Source organism: Pagrus major, chromosome 17 (assembly GCF_040436345.1).
Source record: "Pagrus major chromosome 17, Pma_NU_1.0".
Taxonomy (NCBI): Eukaryota; Metazoa; Chordata; class Actinopteri; order Spariformes; family Sparidae; genus Pagrus; species Pagrus major.
In genome coordinates, this window is record NC_133231.1 from 18,162,540 (window position 1) to 18,184,728 (window position 22,189).

At 44.5% G+C, this 22,189-nt stretch overlaps 1 protein-coding gene across 1 annotated transcript in view; it reads right to left on the reverse strand.

The window, feature by feature from the left end:
* Positions 1–361: 361 nt before the first annotated feature.
* Positions 362–22,189, reverse strand: part of efna4 (ephrin A4) — a 36,836-nt gene continuing 15,008 nt past the window's right edge. Inside the window, exons 2-5 of the mRNA XM_073485558.1 lie at positions 15,103–15,401; positions 10,132–10,200; positions 4,668–4,694; positions 362–2,269 (exon numbers count right to left, since the gene is read on the reverse strand). Coding sequence (XP_073341659.1) covers positions 2,175–2,269; positions 4,668–4,694; positions 10,132–10,200; positions 15,103–15,401 — 490 coding nt within the window. The 3' untranslated portion in view covers positions 362–2,174. The remainder of the gene's footprint in view (positions 2,270–4,667; positions 4,695–10,131; positions 10,201–15,102; positions 15,402–22,189) is intronic.

Consider the following 22,189-nt stretch of genomic DNA (forward strand, 5'->3'; position numbering starts at 1 on the left):
AACCACACTTCTGTGTTTACTGAAAAGAAATCCAGCTACTACTTTAGGTTCGATGTATTGGTGATGATGCTCCAGGGTCTATTAATACCAGGAGTCTATTGGGTATCTGAGTCTTATCAGACTTTGGCTGCCCATAGATAAAAACTCAGCTCAATATTCCACTAGGTTACTCACATTACAGTGGCCTCTTACACCACAAGGTCATTTCAAGTCCCTGAAGTCTCCTTATCTTTATACACTCCTGTGTATCACACTGGATGTGTGTGTTCTGCAAAATAAAGTCGTGTGTGTTGTCAGCGAGACCTGCAGTTAAATAAAACATCGATACTTTCAAAAGTTAAATGACGATCGACTCGGAGCGTTTAAATGCAATCATATTTATTTTGTTGTCTTGCCGCGTAAAAAAAAAAAAAAAGGCTCAGATTGCAGTTGGCTCTTCACAGAAGAAGCGACATTCTTCACTAAAATGTGAAAGCAGAACACGTTATACACACAAACACGTAAAGAAATCACAAAACAAATCACTACTTAACATGATTGTAAAAAAAATCTACGTCACTGATAATATTTCACAAATATTCAAACGTTTAGGAAAATGCGGTAAAAAAAAATAAAAATGGCATGACTGGTGAGATTTACTGCACGACAACAGGATGTTTTGAGGAAAAATATATTAAGTGCTTACAATGTAGTTTTTAAAAAAAAAAAGATTGAACAACTAAACTAAAGATTTTCTGAGGGGAAATAATTATTTAACTTTATAAATATATAAACATTCAATTTAAATGAAAAATACACACCCACATTTTTTCCAATTTCAATTCAAAACATCAGGAAATTATTATTTAATTGTGAATTCATTGTAATATTTTGTCTTAATTGGTGACGGTCAATTTAAGTGATTTCTTCAAAACAATTTGACAAAAAAAAAAGAAATTAATTACACCATCAAATCATTTAACTCGTGTAACTACATTGCAGCAGAGCACATTGAAAATAACCCAGTATATACATATAAACCCACAGTATAAATCATCGGTTGTGTGTTTTTGTCTGACTTAAATATCAGTTCTCACTAAAACATTGAATTTTGTAGTTAATATATTTAATTTTGCTGAATATATTAACTATACATCAAAGTTGATCTATAATCTAGGATCCCGCGTAAAAAAAACGACAACAAAATGAACAAAAAGCTTGTGTGCATATCTGCACATCTGGGTGGTCGACAGGAGCATCAAGCAATCAGCCTCCTCAGTGGTCCGCAGTGTGTACAGTGGAGCGAGACGAGATGATGCTCTCCGTTTACCCATAACCCCCTCTGTTCTGTTCTGTTCGGTGCTTCATTCTGAGGCAGACAGAGGCGTGGGGAGGCAGCACAGCAGGGGGTCCAATCAGAGAGTGACAAACTCTGTCCAAGGTCCCCGTTTTTTAACATACAGCCCCAAAATCTAGTGTCCAGTTTCTGAGGTGATGGCCAACCCAGTCCAACTCCAGTTGAACCAGTTCAATCCCAGTAGAGGGCGCAGCAGCCCTGCCTGACTACTCTAGAATTTTCCAGCATTTGATCCTAAAACGCCAAAAATCTAATTAGTTTGACACAATTATCTCACTCAGAGGCTATAAGGCAGTTTAAAATGTGTCACTCATTTTTTTGTCTGACCATGAAAAGAAACAAAAGTCACCTCCAACCTGAGCCACAGTACAGTAGTGTGTGTTCATTTGGCCACTTTTTCACTAGAGGCAGCTTCTCAGACAAGTAAATCCAACACAACATGAAAAAAATAAGAAACAAGAGATGATAAAAAGAGGAAACTTTGTCCTGACAGGCTTATTGTTCTTCTGGCATCAGAGTGGGAGATGAGTCTTATGACTACCGAAGCTCAATGTGTAATATTCTGCGTTACTACTTACACAACAGGCTGAGAGGGAAAATGACAAGAAATGAATCAGTGTGATTCAGCCCTGAGTCACTGTGGCCCTGTTCTGAGGAAGACGCTCTATTCTTCCTGGAATTTCACAGGTAAGCGGTCTTTTTTTGCGATAGCTTAGCGTAGATTGCATCGTGTCATTCACCGTCTGAGCGTAGATTGCATTGTGTACTTCTGAGTAATATCTCCCCCCGATCCGACGGAGAATGGGTGAGAGGTCAGCCGCGAGGACGGGCGAGGACGTCAGGTGGTCAGCAGGAGGAGGACGGGGATGAGGAGGAGGAGGAGAGGAGGTGAAGATGTCCTCAGTGAGCAAACACTGCTCTGAGGCGCAGTTTCTGAAAGAGAGAAGGCTGAATGAAACAATATGTATGAAATTCACTATTTGGCCAAAAGTATGTGGACACAAGTATTCGGAACAGTTCGGGCTCAGCGACATAATTCCACTTTCTGAAAATGTTAATGTCACAGCATACAATGATATTAAAAGCAACGCCGTGCCTCCTTGGTTTCTGAGTTTTTGTGCACAGTTTTAGAAGAACTTGACTGGCCTACAAATGAGCTCTGACCTCAACCCCGTCAAGCACCTTTGGGATGAATTTGAACACAGACTTGTGAGCCAGATCTCGTCGCCCCTTTATCTCTAATGCTCTTGTGGCTCAATGGGAGCACATCCCTGCAGCCAAGTTCCAAAAACTGGTGGAAGAAATTCCCAGAAGACTGAAGGCTGTGAAAGCAGCACGTCATTGGCCACTGTTGCTGGCTATGACACGTTAGGTGCACCACTGAGCTTTGTCATTGGTTGCTTTTATATATATAAATCTTTTCTTTCGGCTGGTTCCCTCTCATCTCTTTACATCAGTGTTAGGTGGTTATTTCCACAGTGTAATGTATAATACATATTACTAGTTACTTTGATTTGACAGTAAAAAGTTGTCTGTGTATAGTAATGCGTCACTGCGTTACTTTCACCAAATAACCACAGAGGCAGGGTTGGGAGGGTTAATTTAAGAATATATCCTTTTTAAAAATGTGGTCAGTAATGTAATCCAAGTATCACAGTATTAAACTAATGTCACATGATCACTTTCCATCACTTTTGGATTACTTTAATACCAAACATATGCAAATAAAGACAGAGAAACAAACAAACAAAAATATATATATTAAGTGAGAATACACACTCGTGTGTTTGGTTTCACTTGAGACCGGAGTGATATTGTGTAAGATTTGTTAAGTGTTGTCAGGCTGCACATATGCATGGTTACAGACTAGTGTATGATTCTTTATTTTAAAACTGTAATTCTGTGAGTAATCCCCTTTTTTCTGAATGTATCTGTAATCTAATTACATCTTCGTCGGAACACAGTTAGCTTTTTTGTATCCTAATTACGTGATCTCGTTAGATGTATTTGTTACTCCCCAATCCTGCGCAGAGGTCGTTATAAATCATAAAATGGAAGAGGGTAATATTGCTTCGGCACTGGTGGGAGTGACGTGGTGTGGATAAAACACTTAATTTCGGGTGGTTACATGTTATTTGACATAACGACTGTAGTGCTGTTAATGAAATCCTGTTAGAAATCAGTTATATTCTGTGGTCTGTTTTAAACAACAGCTGAAAACACATTTCTGTTGGTTAGCATTTTCATAAATTCTCCTTTGCCTCGCTCGACTTCAATTATCGTCTTGTACAAAATGTTTGGGTTCGTGTTTGTGTCTGAATGTATGTCGGTATGGGTGTTTGTTTGTATGCATGTATGTACACTGGGTTTGACTTGTGCACCTTATCATTTATGCGAAGCACTTTGTCACTGTGTGTTCTTAAAAGTGCTACACAAATGAAGTTATTATATTACTGTGTTACTGCCTAAAGTAATTTATTGCTGTAACGTGTTAGTTCTGTAGCACGTTAACCCCATCACTAGTGTACAAACGTGTAAAAACCTAAATTAAAACGGCCCGTGCACTCACAATATTCGGCTGTGTTGGTCGCCAGAGTTAGAATAAAATTAGGCAAAAAAAAACGGAAAATAAACTAAATATGCTGCCCCTTCTTCCTGGAGAGGGACCTGAAATTGTCAGCGTTGATTATTCTGTGGGAATTCATTTTGAAAGATCATGAAAATAACACTCTTGCTCAGTGTGATTGCTCTTGTATTTCACTGAAAACACCTTCGAAAATTGCACCCGTTTATGCATCATACGTGTTTTATGTTTTCTTTTATTCCTGATCTTGTACTGATGGATATTGTGCTCACTTATTTGTAGCCTGTGACAGCGTTTATACATGCATTTATACGTTTGTTTCGTGTTTAGTGTTGTAACGATGTTTGTTGTGCATTCTCCGTCAGGTCACTCTTAAAAAATGAGATTTTAATCTCAACGTGCTTAAATAAACAAGATATAGCTACAGATCATACATCGGTGTAGCGTTTGGGTGTCCACATACTTTTGGCCCTTTTCCACACGAGTAATTTATTACTGATTAATCGAAAATTGGTTACATGTATGTTCTCATATCCATGATTTCATACAGATAATGTGCCATATTCTTGCTTTTTTGGAACAACAGCTGCAACCGATTCATTCATGCAAATAAACCACTGTTGGACTTGCACTTGTGAGACACAGACAGACAAACAGACATAATAATATGACATGTGTAACCACAAACACGCATCATAAAGATGCCTAAGCTTAAGAATAAATTGTGTTTGAAATGTCGCATCTCACCTTGTATTTGTTTTGAACCCTCTGATGCTGTAATAGGAGAGGGAGCAAGAGAGGAGAGAAGATTTAGATAAAGTTGAGGCGAAGAAACAAGTTGCTGATTAGTCATTTTTTCATGCTTAACTTCCTCAATAAAGCTGCTGCTTTGTGGAACAAAAGAAGCAAGAAACAGACAAATGACCAGGGGAAGGTATTTACCATTACTCAAAGCCTAACGCCATGAAAAATGAGTACTGACTGGCTGTGCAACCCCAAATATGTCCCCTATGCAAATTCTCTTAAAGGTCGGATAAAAAAAGAGCTTGAGAAGCATGGCAACAGGAAAAGATAGTGTTATGTAAATGAGGTGAGTAAGAATGATGGAGATTATACAGAGGGGATACAGGAAATGAAAAAGAAGGGGGGAAAAAACACAGGAAAATTCAAAATGACAGAGCGAAACCAAGAAGTGGACAGAAGATGAAAGAGCGATGAAAGACCCGAGTGAGAAAGTACGGCGGAAGAAAAGAAGGTTGGAAAGATTGAAACAAGGTCAGACAGAGAGAAAAGGGAGGGAGAGAAAGAGACGGGATAGGGGGGTGTTTGTGTCTGGGCGTCACTTTCTCAGCAGGGGGCGGACTAAAAGGAAATAATGGAGGGAAGGATGGAGGGATGGTGAGGATGAAGGGATGGGGAGGGGTGGGAGAGCTGGTGAGGAGGAAAAGGACAAAAAAAAAAAAAAAATAGACAGGTGGTGAGACTAAAAAGCGGAAACGGTTAAAAAAGCCCTCGGAAAAAAGGAACCGCCGAGTAACATCAGTGAGAGAGGACAGGAGGGTCAGGAAGCAGCGATGAGGCTGCACAACTGCAGCTGTTATTAAATCGATCTACGGCCTTGAACCCACCTCTGACACAGCAACACACACACACAAGCATGCACAGTGCACACACACACACATGCGAAGACAAAGTGTGTATTGATGTCTCCAGGAAAACTACCACCTATCCACATCCCGCAGCGACTGACTGAGATTATGAGAGAGGAAATGGGACACTCCGAGCTCATCTGCTGCAGAGTCACACACAGGGAGAAAGGATTCATTAAATGGGGGCTTAGCAGAGAAACACTGTGTTTGTCTGGGAGATCTATCTTGTACCTACAGGTCTCTGCTGCAACATGTCGCTCAGACAGACATGAGCCACTAAATTACTCCCAGGTTCTGTACAACTAACGACCATCTAGGGGTTAACGAAGCATTAAATAGCATGCTGGGTCCGGGCCTCTCAGCGAGCTGATGTGTGTGTGTGTGTGGCTGTAAGTGTGTGTGTGTGTCTGCAGGACAAATCAAAGCAAACAGAGACGAATAATACGCAAACATTTCATGCTTTAAATAGTGCAGCTGGACGCGCGCAAAACAGAACAAAAATTATGTTAATTTTTAATTGAAAAATGTTGCATATCTGCTATCGACATATGTTCTAATGCAACTTTAATGATGAAAGAATATTTATCTATTAGCCGCGCTTTCACGTTTAATTTGTGTCAGAGAAACAGAAGCATAAGAAGAATGTATTTTTTATCAATTACGCATTTAAATCAGTAAAAGAAAAACAACATTGAAACTAAAACCTGGTTAAATCACTTTAACAGTGTCGTGACTTTTATAGTGTCGACTTTGTGGATGCGGCAAACGCTATAAAAAAGAATTTTTATTGTGACAATTATGAACATTTTTTAAACGAGGCTTCTAATTTATTTCAGTGCAGGAAAAACACTTTGCAACAGTATCAATTAGCGTGTGTTTAACGCCACGCCGCTCTTCGAAAAACTAAAACGTTAAATGCCTCGTGTTTACCCGGCTGTGTGTGATATGTGTGTTTTGATCCGGCTGTAATCACATCATCTGTGCACAAAAACCGAACACTGAGGACACCGGATTGTGTCAACATCATAATTTTGGTCGTGGCGAGCTCCGCCACAAAATGGCGTCCGTGAGTGGCGTGACTGCAGAGCCGTCTCTGCACTGCAGTCAGAAAACATGCAGCACGTGTAACTGTACATGCACAGCCGTGGCTAAATGTGTGAGTGTGAGTGTGCGCACGACCGACCGTGAATGTGTGTGTGCGTGTCTCCAGTCGGCAGAACGCCCCACTGCAGAGACAGACACTGTTCCACCATCCCACCTCTCCTCTCATGCCGCCATTTTACACACGCAGGAGCTAATGCTATCCAAACCTGACGGTTAGCACTTTGCTAAAAATTAAAAATTTGCGAAAAGGAGAGAAAACGGCGAACGAAAAACGTAATTCGGCGAAAGCGGTTAAAGTCAAATTCTGAGTGTCGAGTTCGGGATCCGAGAGAGCTCGGACGGGCAAAGCGGTGTGTGTGTGTATGCCTGCATTCAAGTTTTGTCCTTGTGTGTATCCAGTTCAGAGGGTACAAAGGTATTTGGGAGAGAGTGGAGGGGCTAAAGGAGAGCAGCGATGTAAGAAATGGCAGGCAAAAAAAAAAAAGAGAAAGAAACTGGGGAAAATGGTGAAGCTCTGCAAACTGAAATGAATGCAATGGACTGCTCACAGCGGGAGAACGACGGGAAAGAGGGGAAGAGAGACGGAGAGAGAAAGGGAATCAATTAGAGAGAGAGGGAAGTTGGTCTATAATGGTTTCTCACAGTGGGACGGCTGAAAAAGGGAAAGTCGGAGAGGCAGAGCGACAAGGAGAACAAGAGAGATAAACACAACAGGAGGAGTTTTAGGCAGAAGTTGGAGTGAAAGAAAAAAAAGAGAAAAGGTAAGTATGGAGCGGGAGGCGAAGCGAGCCGGGTGAAAGATGCAATAGAGGGCTGCAGGGCGCCGGAGATTTCACATGACACCAGTCTGCTGATGCCGATTCACAGCCTTGTTTTCTGATGCAACACAGGCTCAAGCACCTTTCAGCAAAAAAGCTCGCTCTGTGGCGCGATTCGTGACAGCGTTGTGTTCAAATAAACATCACATCGCTGCGCCGAAAAAACAACCAAAACCTTTCGGAAAAAAGAAAAACAGAGCATGCTTTACAGTGCTCCATAAAACAAACCAGGATCAGGCACACACACACCAACACACACAAACACACACAGAGGATGTCATTAAGAGCTGAATCCGTCCCGCCTGGTTCTTGGGTTAAATTAAGGCGAAAAACACACACATTCACACACCGGAGAGGAGACCGAGGGACCGGCGACTGTCATCTGACCTTGGAGCAATGACAGCGTACCTGACGGACCCTCTCACTGTCACCACGCCGTCCTTCAGACCAGTGTGAGGGCAGGTGTGTGTGTATGTGTGTGTGTGCTGATAATTAATTCAAAGCACCCACAACAGGGCATCCCCACATGGAAGTACCTTTTAATCACATGGAAAAGAAAAAAAAGTTCAGGGAGAGAGGAAAGGAGGAGGGAGGTGCACGGTTTGAAGTTTAGATAAGAGACGAGACGTAGCTGAAGGACAGGAGGCTGCCATCACCGAGGGCCACACACACACACACACACACACACACACACACTGGAGTAGAGTACACAGGCATGGTGCGCCCTGCTGCCATGCTACCTGTCAGATAAAAGGCAACCTGAGCAGGAAGGATCCAGAGAGTATGTGAGGTGTTACCACGGGGAACAACACAACAACAGCTGTGGTAAACCGCCACTAATGGACAGTCAAAGAGCGAGAAACAGAGAGAGAGAGAGAGAGAGAGAGAGCGAGAGATCCTCCAGCTCTCCTTTATCATTCACTCGTCTCTCTCCGGCCTCGTGTACTCTCATCCGCACAGCATGCGCCCGACAAAGATGGAGCGGGCGGACGACAGTGCAGCGCCGTGGATATACGGAGACACGACAAAGAGATAGAGAAGACACGGGAGAAGGTGGAGGAGGTGGGGTGCAGTTGAGGGGGAGGAGGAAGTGTAAGAGACTGCCATGGATGGTGCCTAGATTAGTTTTGCTCCAGTAGCGAAAGATCATAAAAAATGAGGAAGGGAGGAGAGAGCTGAGGAGACAGAGAGAAGGGGAGGATTAGTGCCACTTCAGGAATGACAGAAGAGGAGAAAAGAAAGAGCGGGAGGTTGGAGTGGAGGGAGGGGAGGGGAGTGAAAGACAAGGAGAGGGAGATCCTGAAATTTAGTCGGGATTAGTTTTGGTTAAGGGACAGGATGAGAGAGGAGAAAACGAGAGGAGGGAGCAGCAGTTTGAAGCATCTTTGTGGTGTCTAATGTGAAGCACAATGGGCTTCAACAGGAAAGTCAAGTGTGTGTGTGTGCGCACGCGTGTGTTTTGCGCCTCAATAATCCAGGTGATTTCAAATATTTTGATTATTTCCGACTCGGGTGGGCCGGTCAGGGAATACCGTCAGAAAGGTCAAGGCTACATTAGCATTTTCCCACTGAACGACTATCTGTGGCCTCTCTAATTAATGACAGCAGGATAATTAACATATAAAAAAAGCCATCAGCCTTCACTCCGGTAATAACGCAGCAAATTGCTCCCCGTCTCGCGCCGGAACAGTGATGGCATTTAAGAACTCATTGGAGACGGATGGGGCCTCTTTTCATTCAGATTTTCCAATATTTTTGTCTCCCTTCGCACGACAAATTTAATCAAGGCGACATGGTTCGGGAGGTATTTGTTAGACGACGTGTAGGAATTCAGTGAGCTGCTCTCGGAGACCTCGCGACCGGTTTTCCTGGAGAAAGCGTGTGTCGGTTCAGTCTGGGACAGCACGACAAGCCGCCCACCCCCCCCTGCAGACAGCGCCGGGATGGGAACTGGGACAGACGTCTCAGACACGCACACGAGGGGCACGCACACATAAACGCACATAGACTTAACCCATGAGAGCACACGCAAAGGCTCGTAGGCACACACAGACACAGGAAAATGGTCTCACACAGACACACACACACACACACAGGAACAACTGTACAGGGATTCCCACAGTGACTGGGCAACATTCCCAACCGGAATGGGCAGCTCACTGGACTGGAAGACTAACATTACTCCAGGCGCACTCTGGATTAGATCAACGCTGGGAATTTCACACTGGGACGGAGAGATGGAGAGTGGGAGAATGAGGGAGACAAGGAGGTAAAAAAAAAAAAAAGAAGGACAAGAGAATGGAGGGGAGGAGGAGGAGGAGGAGAGGGAGCTAATGCTTAAAAAACCTTCAATCCAATTAGGTTTAAAAGCTGACGTGGAGCGGAGAGGAAGAGTGGAGTAAGTCTCATCTTAAGAGGTTAAAGGTGAGGCGGGATTGCGAGGAGTACAGATAGTTTCATTGATAAAAGTGAGGAATTGGAGCGCCTGAGACGTAGTAGAGGGGATGAGTCGCAGGTCTGAACATCACGCCATACAGCCTTGATAGTAGAGATGAGAGAGGCAGGGGGGGAGAGGAGTCTCTTGGTGTACCAAAGGAGACGCATGAAAGGAGGAACAGATGAAAAGAGGCGCGTACTCACTGGGCTCACAGCACACGGTGACACGCAACTTCATACATGGCAGAGGAGGGCCTTCATCTGTGGGTAGAGCTGGAAGAGGAAGAAGAGAGGAGGATTTAAATACGCTGCTGATCTATTAAACCCAACAAACCGTTCGTAAAGAGGCATTAGGACGTGCTGAGTGAAAGATTTCCATCAAATCTGCTCTTTGAGGAAACTCTTGGCGCTTTTGAGCGGCGAGATTGTTTTCCTGTTTCTACCCTATGAGCACCTCAAACAATTATTAAACCATCTCACATCTCCATCTGTGTCGCAAACATATTTCACACTTATTTGCTAAATAAACAATGAAATATACAATTGAGTGCAGCCATAAAAGGATGCAAATGCTCCGATATCAACGCTGATCATGGCTCTCGTGGGAAAACTAGGAAAACATCAGCTGTATTAGCTGTCAGTTTAGCATCGCTTTCACAAAACAAATCTGCCCGGAAACTGCAGTTAAATGGCTTTATATATCTGAATTATTCACAAACAGCTGCTAACTCAACAGGGACCCACCAGACAAGCTGAGTGTATGATCGCTAACAGTCTGTCTCACTTTGTAGCCACAATTTCGACTGGTAAGATAGAGCACAGAATTACAGAGGGGCTATGAAATGAGGCATTATCTGTGGTGGCTGGGAAGGGCTCAAATCACAGAGACAACATGCAAAACAAGGAACATATCGTCAACATTTTGACAGGAGCAAATGCAGATAAATGAAATTGAGGTGCACTCTCATCAAAATACAGAAAATGCACTTAGAAGTTTCTAAGGACGACTGAAAACTGATAAACATGCCTTTACATGTGGCTTTGCAGAAGATCACCGCTCGTCAGTGATGTTGGAATCAGTGATGTTTATTTACGGAGCTTTGGCTTAAAGTCTCCTCCAGTCAAACATGAGTTTTCCTTCTTGTTGCTTCAATTGAATATTTGAGCTTCACTGTGTAAGATGATCTATGTGCGTGCAGTCATGTATCTGCTGAGGGGGGAAAGTTTCTCTGAGCTCGCCTGAAGTCTGAGTTTAAGACGCGTACGTACGAGCAGGGTTTTGTGACATCACAGGTCGTTTTTAAGCCAATCATGGTCCAATATGTCACTCACACAAGTGTGATGTGGAAACTTGAAACTTTGACATGAACAGTGATGGAATGTAACTAAGTACATTTGCTCAAGTACTGCACTCGAGTACAATTTTGAGGTACTTGTACTTTACTTGATTATTTCGGTTCTCTGCTACTTCACACTTCCACTCCACTACATTTTAGTCAAATATTGTACTTTTTGACTCTTCTACATTTTTTCGTAACTTTAGTAACTAGTCACTTTGCAGTTTGTTGCATCAGAGCCAGATTAGTGCATTTTTAAGTTAAATATACAAAATAAACAAAATAAACAAAACACCGACTCTGATAATCAGAAAAAAGCTGGATATCAGATCTGATGATCGGTCGACCCACACAGCATCTATACAGTTCAAACACACATTTATTGTCAGAAAATTACTTTTAATAAAGTACATTCAGTACTTTTACCCAAGTACTATTTGTTTGGATGACTTTAGAGTTATATTTTGACACGATATCTTTACTTTTACAACTTTTGGGGACTTTTCACAACACTGGAAATGAATAATATTTTCATGTGCATAGACTGTGGATTTTTCTAACTGTGCTTTTAGAAAAAATATTCAAAGTAGAGTATATTTATACGTCTTAAAACATATCTTGAAGGGATCTTTAACATGTGTTCTGTTTATTATTATTATTATTATTATTATTATTATCACTACTTCTACTATCTACTGTTTCAAATTCAACATTGATTTTCATTTGAATGTTTTTACATGTTCTTCAGAAACTTTTCTTTTCTTTTCTTTTCTTTTCTTTTCTGTATGTGTTTGTGTTTTCCTAAATGCAGTGTAGTTCTTCTGTATATGTGTGTTGACAAACTGGTGAATGTGTTCTTAATTCTTTGTGTTTCATTTATTTGTAGCATGTTTTTAATAAATCAAACGTATGTGTTGTCAAAGTGGTGAAGACGTTTTTTTATAGATTCGCTTGTGTTTGTTGAAGGGAGACTTTGCCAGTTTTCAACCAGCGTTCCTTCCTTACATTACATCAACATTATAGTGCATCTCTCTACTACAAAGACAGCAGTGAGATACTTCTTTAGGTCGCAGGGCATTGAGCTCTGTGTGCCAGTGTCACCGTCCACTCACATTCCACGGTAGGAGCAGCTGACTATCAGAGGATGTCAAGGTGTTTCCTGTTTGTGGGGATCCAGAACCAGTGGGCGTTGGTCAGCAGACCCAGAGACCCAGAGACAGTGGGCTGTCAGTGTCGTAGTCTGTGGGAGCCGTAGAGAAGAGCTGAGCCGGGCTCAGACTGAGCCAACTAATGCCATTAGTGTTTCTAATACTATTGTACTGTTCTCCCGGGCTAATGCCATTATAGTGTCTCCAGTGCTGCGGGCCCATTCAGCACACAAACCCCAGAGCCAGACATTTGGACCAACTTTACGCCTTATCTTTGATGTGGACAAAACACACACAATCGCTCTGAGCCCGATGTGGCCCGACCGAGGGGGGGCACCACCCATTGTTGCTTTTCTCTGAACTGGCCTGCACAACCACAATAGCCCAGTGTGTGTGCGTGTACATATATGCATGTGTGTGTTAGCATGTGTGTGTGTGTGTGTGTGTGTGGAGCCACTCTCTCATGCCCTCACAATGCTCCATTGTCCCTTGGACCGCAACAGTAATTTATGTAAAGATTCTTTCTTTCCCTTCGTCTCATCCATCCCTTTTCTCCGTCGCTTTTGTTGCTCTCCCTTTTCTCTTTCTCCAGTGTGGATTCCTCTCATCCGGCCTCTCTCGTCCCGTCCTCCTCCCCCCCTCCTCCTCCTCTCCCTCCTCCCGTCCTGTACTGTCAGACTGTGTCCATCTTTTGCTCTTTCTCTCCCTCTGTCACTCCTCCACGCTTCTCTACCTCCGTCTGCTTCTTTTTTTCCCCCTCCCTCACTGTCGTCCCGTATTGATCTCCGTTTCTTCCTCCTACACTTTGCGGTCCCTCCGTCTCTTTTGTTGTCACCCTCCCATACCATGCATTCACTTGACTCTTTCATTCTCTGCCTTGTTTCATGTCCTCCCCCTCCTGGTCAGACTGACACCACAAGTTGTTAAAAGTGAGAAAAAAAAAAAAAGGTCCACTGATTTTACAGCCACTAAGCCATCTTCTGTCTCCTCTCTGCCTCCCCTTTCTCCCTCCAGTGGTTTGAGATAAATGAGTGAGGGGAGAAGAGTACAGGAGAGTGTAGTCGGGAAAGGAGAAAGCGTCGCCAAAATTGTGTAATGGCCTACAAAACATCAAATTAATGTCAGTCTGAGTGAATTTATGGAAAACATTAATGCTATCAGCTGCAGTTTGCTAACACTCAGAGCCTCATAAAAAACATATTGGCTGAAGCTGCTCTCAACCTTTACATCGCTTGAAATTGTAGAGCTGCCTGGCCAACACACGGCCTCCAACACGGGTGTCTGTGCTCTTTTTGGGCTGTTTTGCTCGGCTTCCAGTGTACGGAGTCTGTAGCGAATAGTCATTGCTTCACTAAAATTTTAATTTGTCCCAAAGAAATGAGGAATAACACACTCTGCATATTAAAAACACACAATATTGAGCCATTTACTGATGTTCGGCTCCCACCTCGTGTCCATTAATGCTTTCTGAATGTCCCCACACTTCTGCAATTTCTTTAAAATCTATTAAGACTCATTATTAATAAAAGTCTGATCAACAGTTTATCACACTGTTTTCAAGGTGATTTAAAGATGAGATATTGCACAATCTTAGCTGCTCTCAAAGTTGAATTTAGATTTTTGCCTATTGAGTCATGAATATGTAAAGTTACAGTGAAATGCTTCAGATTTCGATCCTTGAAAAGGCTCAAAGTCATTTCTAAAGCAAAAAATCCAAACATCACCTCGTTCAACCCTCTTAAAATACCGCTCCAGTAAATTGAAATTCTTCTGTGCATTTCGGCATTCGTTGGACAAAAACAAGCAATATAAAGGTGTCACTTTTAGCTTTAGGAAACTCTGACGGACATTTTTCAAAATTATTTTTATGTTTTCAATACAATTCATTGATTTCTTCAGAAAAAAAGCCTACATATTTAATTAAAAACAAAATAATTTGTGTCCATTGCAAGGCAAACTGTCAGGTAACAAAAGTAGATCAGTGGTCAGATACTTCCTGAAACTGTATTTTTAGCCTGTGATTAGCTTTTGTACGGCTACTTATTTAAAAAATATCATTTAGCATTTTCTATTCACGTCACAACGCCCCCCCAAAAGTGATTGCCAGTGTTGCAGTAGCTAACACTGCTAATGCTATAGCAAACGTTAACGCTGCTACCATTAGCTAGCTTACGTTGACATTGCTAACACTAGCTAGCTAACGTTAATGTGTTGACATTAACTAACGTGGCTAAAATGTATTTGTTAATGCTAGCTAGCTAACACTATGGCACACGGTACGCTAGGCGCATGCTGTAGAAGTCAGCCATTTTTACATTTTTTTCCACAAACTATCAAGACACAACGTGACACCAACGTTGTTATATTGTTGGCTGACAAACCTTGTCAGAAGCTGGAACAAACTTACACAGAGATAAACAAAACAATCATTTAGGACCGGACACATTTTTTAAAACTATATTAATTCACGATCATAATGTTTTTTGAGGAAAGGAGACACTTTTATTCTGCACCTTTCTACAAGCTCTATAGATGTTTATTTATTTATTTATTATTATGATTTGTTTCTTTAAATTTGCCTTTCAACCCACACACACACACACACACACACACACACAGCCACACACACACACACACACACACACACACACACACACACACACACACACACACACACACCGTCTACTCACAGCTGTAGTAGTAGTGGCGCCCTGGCAGGAACTCAAACCCCAGTGAGAAGGGGGTGAACCTTTGGATCTTTTCAGAGAAGCGCACTGGTCCGTAGGGAGCGTGAGGGGTGTTACACTCCCACCTCTTGATGGCCCCTCTGGTCTCCACACAGCCCTGGAAAGAGGCCTCTCCCACCAGGTAGAGGGCCAGCGTCTCCGGCGGAGCGGGGCCCAGGGCGCCCGTGCTGGGGTAGTGCGGGCAGTAAATGTCCAGGTAGTCGTTCAGATTCACCTGGATGGACAGATCTCCTGCTGTTAACCTGGAAAGAAGAGCGACAACGGCTTTAATATTTCACCTAATGATTACACTGAGTGATACATGACTGAAGGGGAGAGAAAGGTGGTGATTAAGCGCAGACAGACAGAGAGAGAAAGAAGACGGATGACAGGTATTCCATAATTCCCTTCATGCCTGGAGGAATGTGGATAGTCACAGCAGCTGGATAGTTCATCAATATTACACATAACGATTACATGGGGTGATAAAACAAAGTTGTGCAGGTCTTAAAGAACGTTTAAAGACTTGATGTATCACGATACGACTCCATTTTACTTCCAAGAGAGCTGGGTTGAGCGCTTCCTCGTATGCTAATCAAAACCACTGAGGGGAGTTCAGTGCAAAATAAACTCGACTCCCACTGTTTCCACTCTCCCTCTGCACGGCGCAGATATACACAGGCGTGTACAAACTTATGCGAACGGGCATGCGCACGCACAACCACGTCTTCAGTCAAGGTTGACTGGCTTTAGGCATAACAACAGCTCCGGACAAGACGGCATCATTAGAACAGAAGAGATGCATAATGCATGCTCCTATACACTGCAAGATTCCGACTTCCTGTCAAGCTACAGTAGAGTCACCCATGTACAAGCTAATATGGAGAAAGCAGATGTCGGACAGGGGGGCGAGAGGTAAATTTAACACTAAGACTCGCAGCAGTTTGAGAAGACACGGTGCACGAGGAGAGAAATGTGTGACAAATGGAGGGCAGCAGTGTGAGTGATGGAGTGACATGAATCGGGGCCCAGATGAAGACAAGAAGGAGGGTGATGAGAAAGAGAGCTGTTGAGACAGGTTAGAGGCAGAGAGCTGGAAGCGGAAAAGATGAATAAAGGAAGCCAAGAGAGGAGGAAAGTTGGATGAACAGGTGGAAGAAGAAAAAAAAAAAGAGTAAAGAGAAAAGAAAGTAAAAGTGTTTTAATTAGCAACCCCAGAGAGTCTGAGTGCAGACACACAGAGAGGAGAACAACGGAGTGGAAGACAGAGAGGAGACGGACTTTAATTGGTCTCCTCTTCGCATGGAGTGCATGAGAGGAGAATGAGGGGCAGAGTGTGGCTTGGGCAGAAGGTTCAGGTCCATCAGTGGGAGTCTTTATAGAGGGGTGACAGAGCGGAGGAGAGAGGAAGGGAGTGCTGGGAGTCAGCGAAGGGGAACATGGGAGGAGGAGGAGGAGGGAGGGGAGTGGAGAGAGGCGGCGGTGGATGGCGGAGTAGTCTGGAGTTAAGTAGGTGGACGGAGAAGAAACGAATAAATGAGAGGAAGAATGAGTGCAGAGAGGAGGAGGAGGAGGAGGGGGGAGACAGAACTGAGGAAAAGTGAAATGAAACAGTTAGACATGACAGGAAGCAGGAGACTGTGATGGTCCAGCAAATCTGCAGAGGGTACCAAAGATGGATGGAGCAATGAGAGGAGAAATCGTCAGAGATAGAAATCCACATTTTCGGATAACTTTGAACCGGAATGTGTCGCGCAGAGGTGTTGTATTTCTGTGGGGAGATAATGGAGCAGAAAAGCAGCAGTGTGTGTGTGTGTCTGTGTCGTGGGCATGCAGGTGAGACCCCGGAGGCAGGTCTCACTAAAGCTGCTTCCTGCTCAATAGCCAGCGCGCGGAATTGGCGATCTATCAACGGGACAGGACACCATCGATCAGGATCCCTCGCTCAGGACACACACACACACGCACATACACTCCCCCTGATCAATATCCCTTCTGCGACTGTGTGTGCGGCCTCGTCCGATAGCTCTATTACCTGTGTGTGCTAATTACAGCTGAACAAAGGCACTCGATTGTCTGGTTAAGAGAACACAAAAGCGCATAAGCCAGTGTAAGCGCGCACACACACACACAGCAGCAGCAGTTTACTCTTCATACTACCTGTGGTGCTTTCCAAAGCTTCTCCGAGGCTAAGAAATGTTTACTTAGGTGCACCAGCTGTGGACGTGTGTGTGTGTGTGTGTGTGTGTGTGTGTGTGTGCGAGTGTATGTAATAATAGACGTGTGCTGTGTCAACATGCTGCACCCCCTGCTATACATGTCAGTCAACTCAAGCTTCTTCTGCACCGCTCAAGCCCTGATCCCTCCCCCTCCCGATTTACATTCCTCCTCACCCCTCTCCTCTCCTCGATCTTCCCTTTGGATGACACTCATCCTCGATCGAGTGCTTCAGAGAGGGTGCCCTCCTATTTCTGACTCTATCCTACATCACCCTCTCCCCCCTCCTTCCTCCCACAAGCCTCCAACCTCGGCCTGTGCCATATGTATGCCAGCAATTACAGAGACGGTGTGCTCTACTGATGTCAAACTGTCAGCCCTCTCTCTCTCTCTCCTCTTCCTTCTCTTTCCCCTACTCTCCGGCCCTGGTAGGCTTGGGTACGCCCTAATTACTATTGCATCCTCCCCATCCTGCCAGCCACCGTGCAGCAGAGTGGTGACAGCACAGGGGGCATCATGGGAGCACCGGAGAGCAGTGGGTGTCAGAGAACGGAGCGCTGGAGCAGCCTATCAGGAGGAAGCAAAAAGAGAGGATTGGTTCGGTCCTGTGCTGGAGCAAGAGGGGAGAGGGCACACACACACACACACACACACACACACACACACACACACACACACACACACACACACACACACACACACACACACACACACACACACACAGCACATGTCCACACATGCCAGGCGCACACACACGCACACACGAGAGACATGAAAGTACTTCAGGAGAATAAAACATGCTCTATCCCTCATGCCAGAGGGTGATCAGTGACACCCTTCTGAGGACTGGTGCAAGCTCTTGGTTGATAAAGAAAAATCTCAGCGAGGAGCCGAATCAAAACCAACACGCTGGGCTCTTCAGTGGGAGAACTTGAAAAGGCGAACATTTATCCTTTTTCATAATTACAGGAAATCACATTCAAAAATTGAACATAACCGATGTGCGTCCTTGTTAACGTGCATGCCCACAGAAGCGTATACACACAGTGTGTGTGCATGAGGGCGCTTTCCTAATGAAATGCAGGGGGTTGACTGTGGCAGAGACCTTTGATCCTTTAATATGAGAGAATAATTAAAGGAGCAACAATCCCACAACACGGCTTCAGGAATACAGAACAGATACTCCATCACGCACAGCAGCTGCATACTATGCATACTGAATACACTTAGGCACTTAACGCAAGTACGGCACATAAACATGGGGGATAAAAATATTCTACTACAATGAAAATGCTAATAACATGCTTACGCTGTGCCATGCATCCCAAATGAATTCAGAAATGTATACTGTTGATACTGTAGTTTTAATAAACACACGCTAAGCAGCCTGCAGTAAAAGTCTGTGGTGACGATGGGAGGCCGAAAGGCTTGGTGGAGCCTCAGTTCTTCACAGCAGGGCGATCGCTAACTGTGGTCACTATGCTAACTGGGCACAGCACGCTGTGGTCACCGTGCCTTGGCCGGGCATAGCATGACACAGCTTCAGCCTCTAAAGCGGGCGCTGTAATAACACTTCTGGTGATATGGGAGGATCTGTGTTGCTCTCTAGCAGGAGGATGAAGTGATGAAATGGCATTGTTTATTTCAGGTTTTTTGGGTGCACCAGATGGGTGGGGTTCACCGCATGATGACAGATGAGCGAATAGATGTCAGGTGAGTCATTAACATCAATGAATGAAATGACAACAGTTTTGACATACGGACATACTGATTGTCTTAATCCTCTGGGAATTTGGTTAATGCAATTAGTCATCATAACAGCCCATTCACATCAGCATCTTTAGCTGCCAAATTTCAGACCGAAACCACTTGACTGAAAAAGAGAAGCTGCCAATCAGCGCTTGCTCGGGCAAAGCAAGTCTGCGCAGGGCTTAAGAGTTTCGCTCTGTTGAACCTCAACACAAATAATTTCGCTTTTAACCTTTAAGGGCAGGGAAAACCGGAGTTGTATTAGCTTTGTCGCACCAATACATTTTACATAACTGCCATAGACTACACAGTTTGCAGTCAGTGGGGTTGTGTTGTTGTCCATTAGCAACTGTGTTAGCTGGCAAGCCTGCTAGCTTACCCAACTAACAGTGCTAACAACAATTTGCATTGCAAATTTGATGTTTCAATGTCCATTTGATGTTTCAATGTCATTTTATGGAGCTAGGCTACTGCTTTGCTATGCTAGATACCCAAACAGCGACATCTGTTAGGCAAAGTGCTACTGCTAGTTTTGGGTAAACTCAATAGTTTTGCTGAAAGCAGAAATTGGCAATCCCTTAGCCGTAATGCCAGTTTACATGATGATGGTAAGGGTGCCATTTTGAAAATATTACACTCTGGAACCGCGGTTGTCATGTGAACTGACGGCCCGAATTCAACAAAAGTTACCATATTATGCAAAAACTCTTGTCGTGTAAACAGCTCCTAATCACAAATATTTAGTGGAGTCATCGGGACTGACTAGAAAGGGACTGAAGAAAGACTGAAAACTGAACATTTCCAACAAGCGATCACACCTGAAAACCAAAAACAGAAGAAACACAACCTGTGATGTTGGGCAGGTGAATAAAAGCGGGCTTCGGAAGCCTTTCACGGGGGAAAAAACAGCTCTGCTCTGTGGGGAATAATTACTGGAAACTATGTGAGAAGTTTTACGACAAAAAGAGCCCAAAGACAGCCCAGGAGGAAAGGGGGATCAAGGTAGAGCTGAAGAGAGGGAACATTTTTTCCTTGAGGTCTCAGAAGCATGGGTGACCTCGTGCTCTACAGGCTTTCCTACCTTCAGAGGAAGGAAGAAAAGGAATAATGCAACCGTGCAGCCATGCAACAGAGAATGAGAAGGAAAGAGAAGACAGACTTCATCTGCGCCATTTTCCTCCCTCCTACTCCATCTTTCTCTGCGTGGTTGTAAAAAACAGAGCAGAATCAGGACACCCCCTCCACCACCACCACCACCACCCGCCTATTAACTGTGCCCCCCTCCACGCCCACACAAAGCCATGCTGTGTCCAGAGCCCAAACACCAGTGTTGTGTCTAACCTGGTGCTTACTCCCCTCAACGCGCACAAACAAGGACTTCACCCCCCACCTCTGACCATCTGGGCCCCCCCGCCACCCCGCCCGCCCAGCTGGCCGAAAAATCCCTTTACCACCCCCCTCCGACCTCACACCCTCGAGACTAGACTCTCCGTGTCATCAAACTGTGGCCAAAGACGGCGATCAACCGCTCCGCACGGAGAGGAAAGAGGGACTTAAGGGGAACAAGCTGTTGCTCTTATCTACTCTTTCCTGTTTGGTATGCTTACATGAGTGTGTGTGAGTGTGTGTGAGTGTGTTTGCTTCCTTCAAGGTCAGCAGGAAGTGTATCTCTGCTCTACGCCAGACCTTTTTGCTTTCTTTTCTATGACTCCTAGACTCCAAACGTGAATGGTATGTGAACTTTCCTGCCTTTTTTTTCCTTCCACCTACTTAAGTCTGTGGTTTCCTCTTTACGTGCACACACTGTATTAATATGCATCAGGATCGTGGCGGCTGAAACCTAATGCTCTGTTCTCATAAGAGGAGAAGGACACACACACATCACAGCATCGTACATCCATATGAATTTGGTGCATAAGCGCTGGCAACAATGGCGACGTTGATGTGATGAGGTGATTGGTTGCACCTTTCTTGCCCTTCAGCCTCCACTGAATGACCACAAGGCTCAGGGTATTCAAACTGTGTGGGTCAGCAGGCTCCCTCCTGGACCCCGATTCCCTATCAATTTACACACACTGATAAAACACTCAAAACTACACACATGCGCACACACACACACACCTGCTGCTTCGGGCTCTGAAGGATTCCCAGCCTCAGGTAAAGACAGACCCTATTTTCTGCCTGTTATGGCATAGGTCCTCTTCTGAGTGTGTGTGTGTCCATTCTGTTGGACTCAGCAGCACAACAGGATGTATAGCCACGGCCGTCGGAGCTGAGGAAAATTGCATCATTCGGGCCCACAGGAGCCATCAGTATGGAAACCAATCCATCGGAACCATTTTGATACGGCTGCAGGTCTGCAGAAACCATCATCCCCCTTCGTGGCAGCGCCCTGTCATGCATAGGCACCGCTCGCCATGTGTGGTCTTGGTCTGATCCTAAAAATACGCTTTCCAGTGACTTTTCTGGGAGGTATGAAATTACTGTCCACAATATAAATGGACAAGAGTGCAGCCTAGCAGCCTCTGGCTCGTTTATATTTTTCGGCCAAAAACACTGCGTGCTGAAACGTTGCCTCACTCTGCGCCCCCTCAGCATGGCGGCAGCTGAAAGTGTGGCCTGACTTGACTCCCTCACCTGCTCCGCGTGGAGGTGGCCACACTTGTAAGAGGAGCGTGAGGGGAAAAAAGGGCACAAGGAGAAGGGTTTCAGCTCTCACGCAGGGAAGGCTGTCAGGGAACGTGCGCGGCAAAAGAGATGTGGATGGGCTAGAGCGGAGTGCGCGTACGGCGAGAGGTGTGCGAGGGGGTAAATAAGGTCAGACGTGCCGTTGCTAGGACAACAACCAATCCGGAGCTGGGACCGGAGCCAAGCCGAGGCCCCACCCATCCATCCTTCGCTCTCTCCCGTCTTTTTTTCCTGCATCCCTCCGTCGGACAGCCTTAACCTCAGAGTAATGAGTGCTCTCCATGTTTCTGCAGTCTAAATGGAGCTGCAGTGTAAATACAGGGCTGATTTGTACAGGTGCCAGTTTCGGATACATAAACCTGAATATAGCTGCAGTACCTCACTGCTCAGACACTGA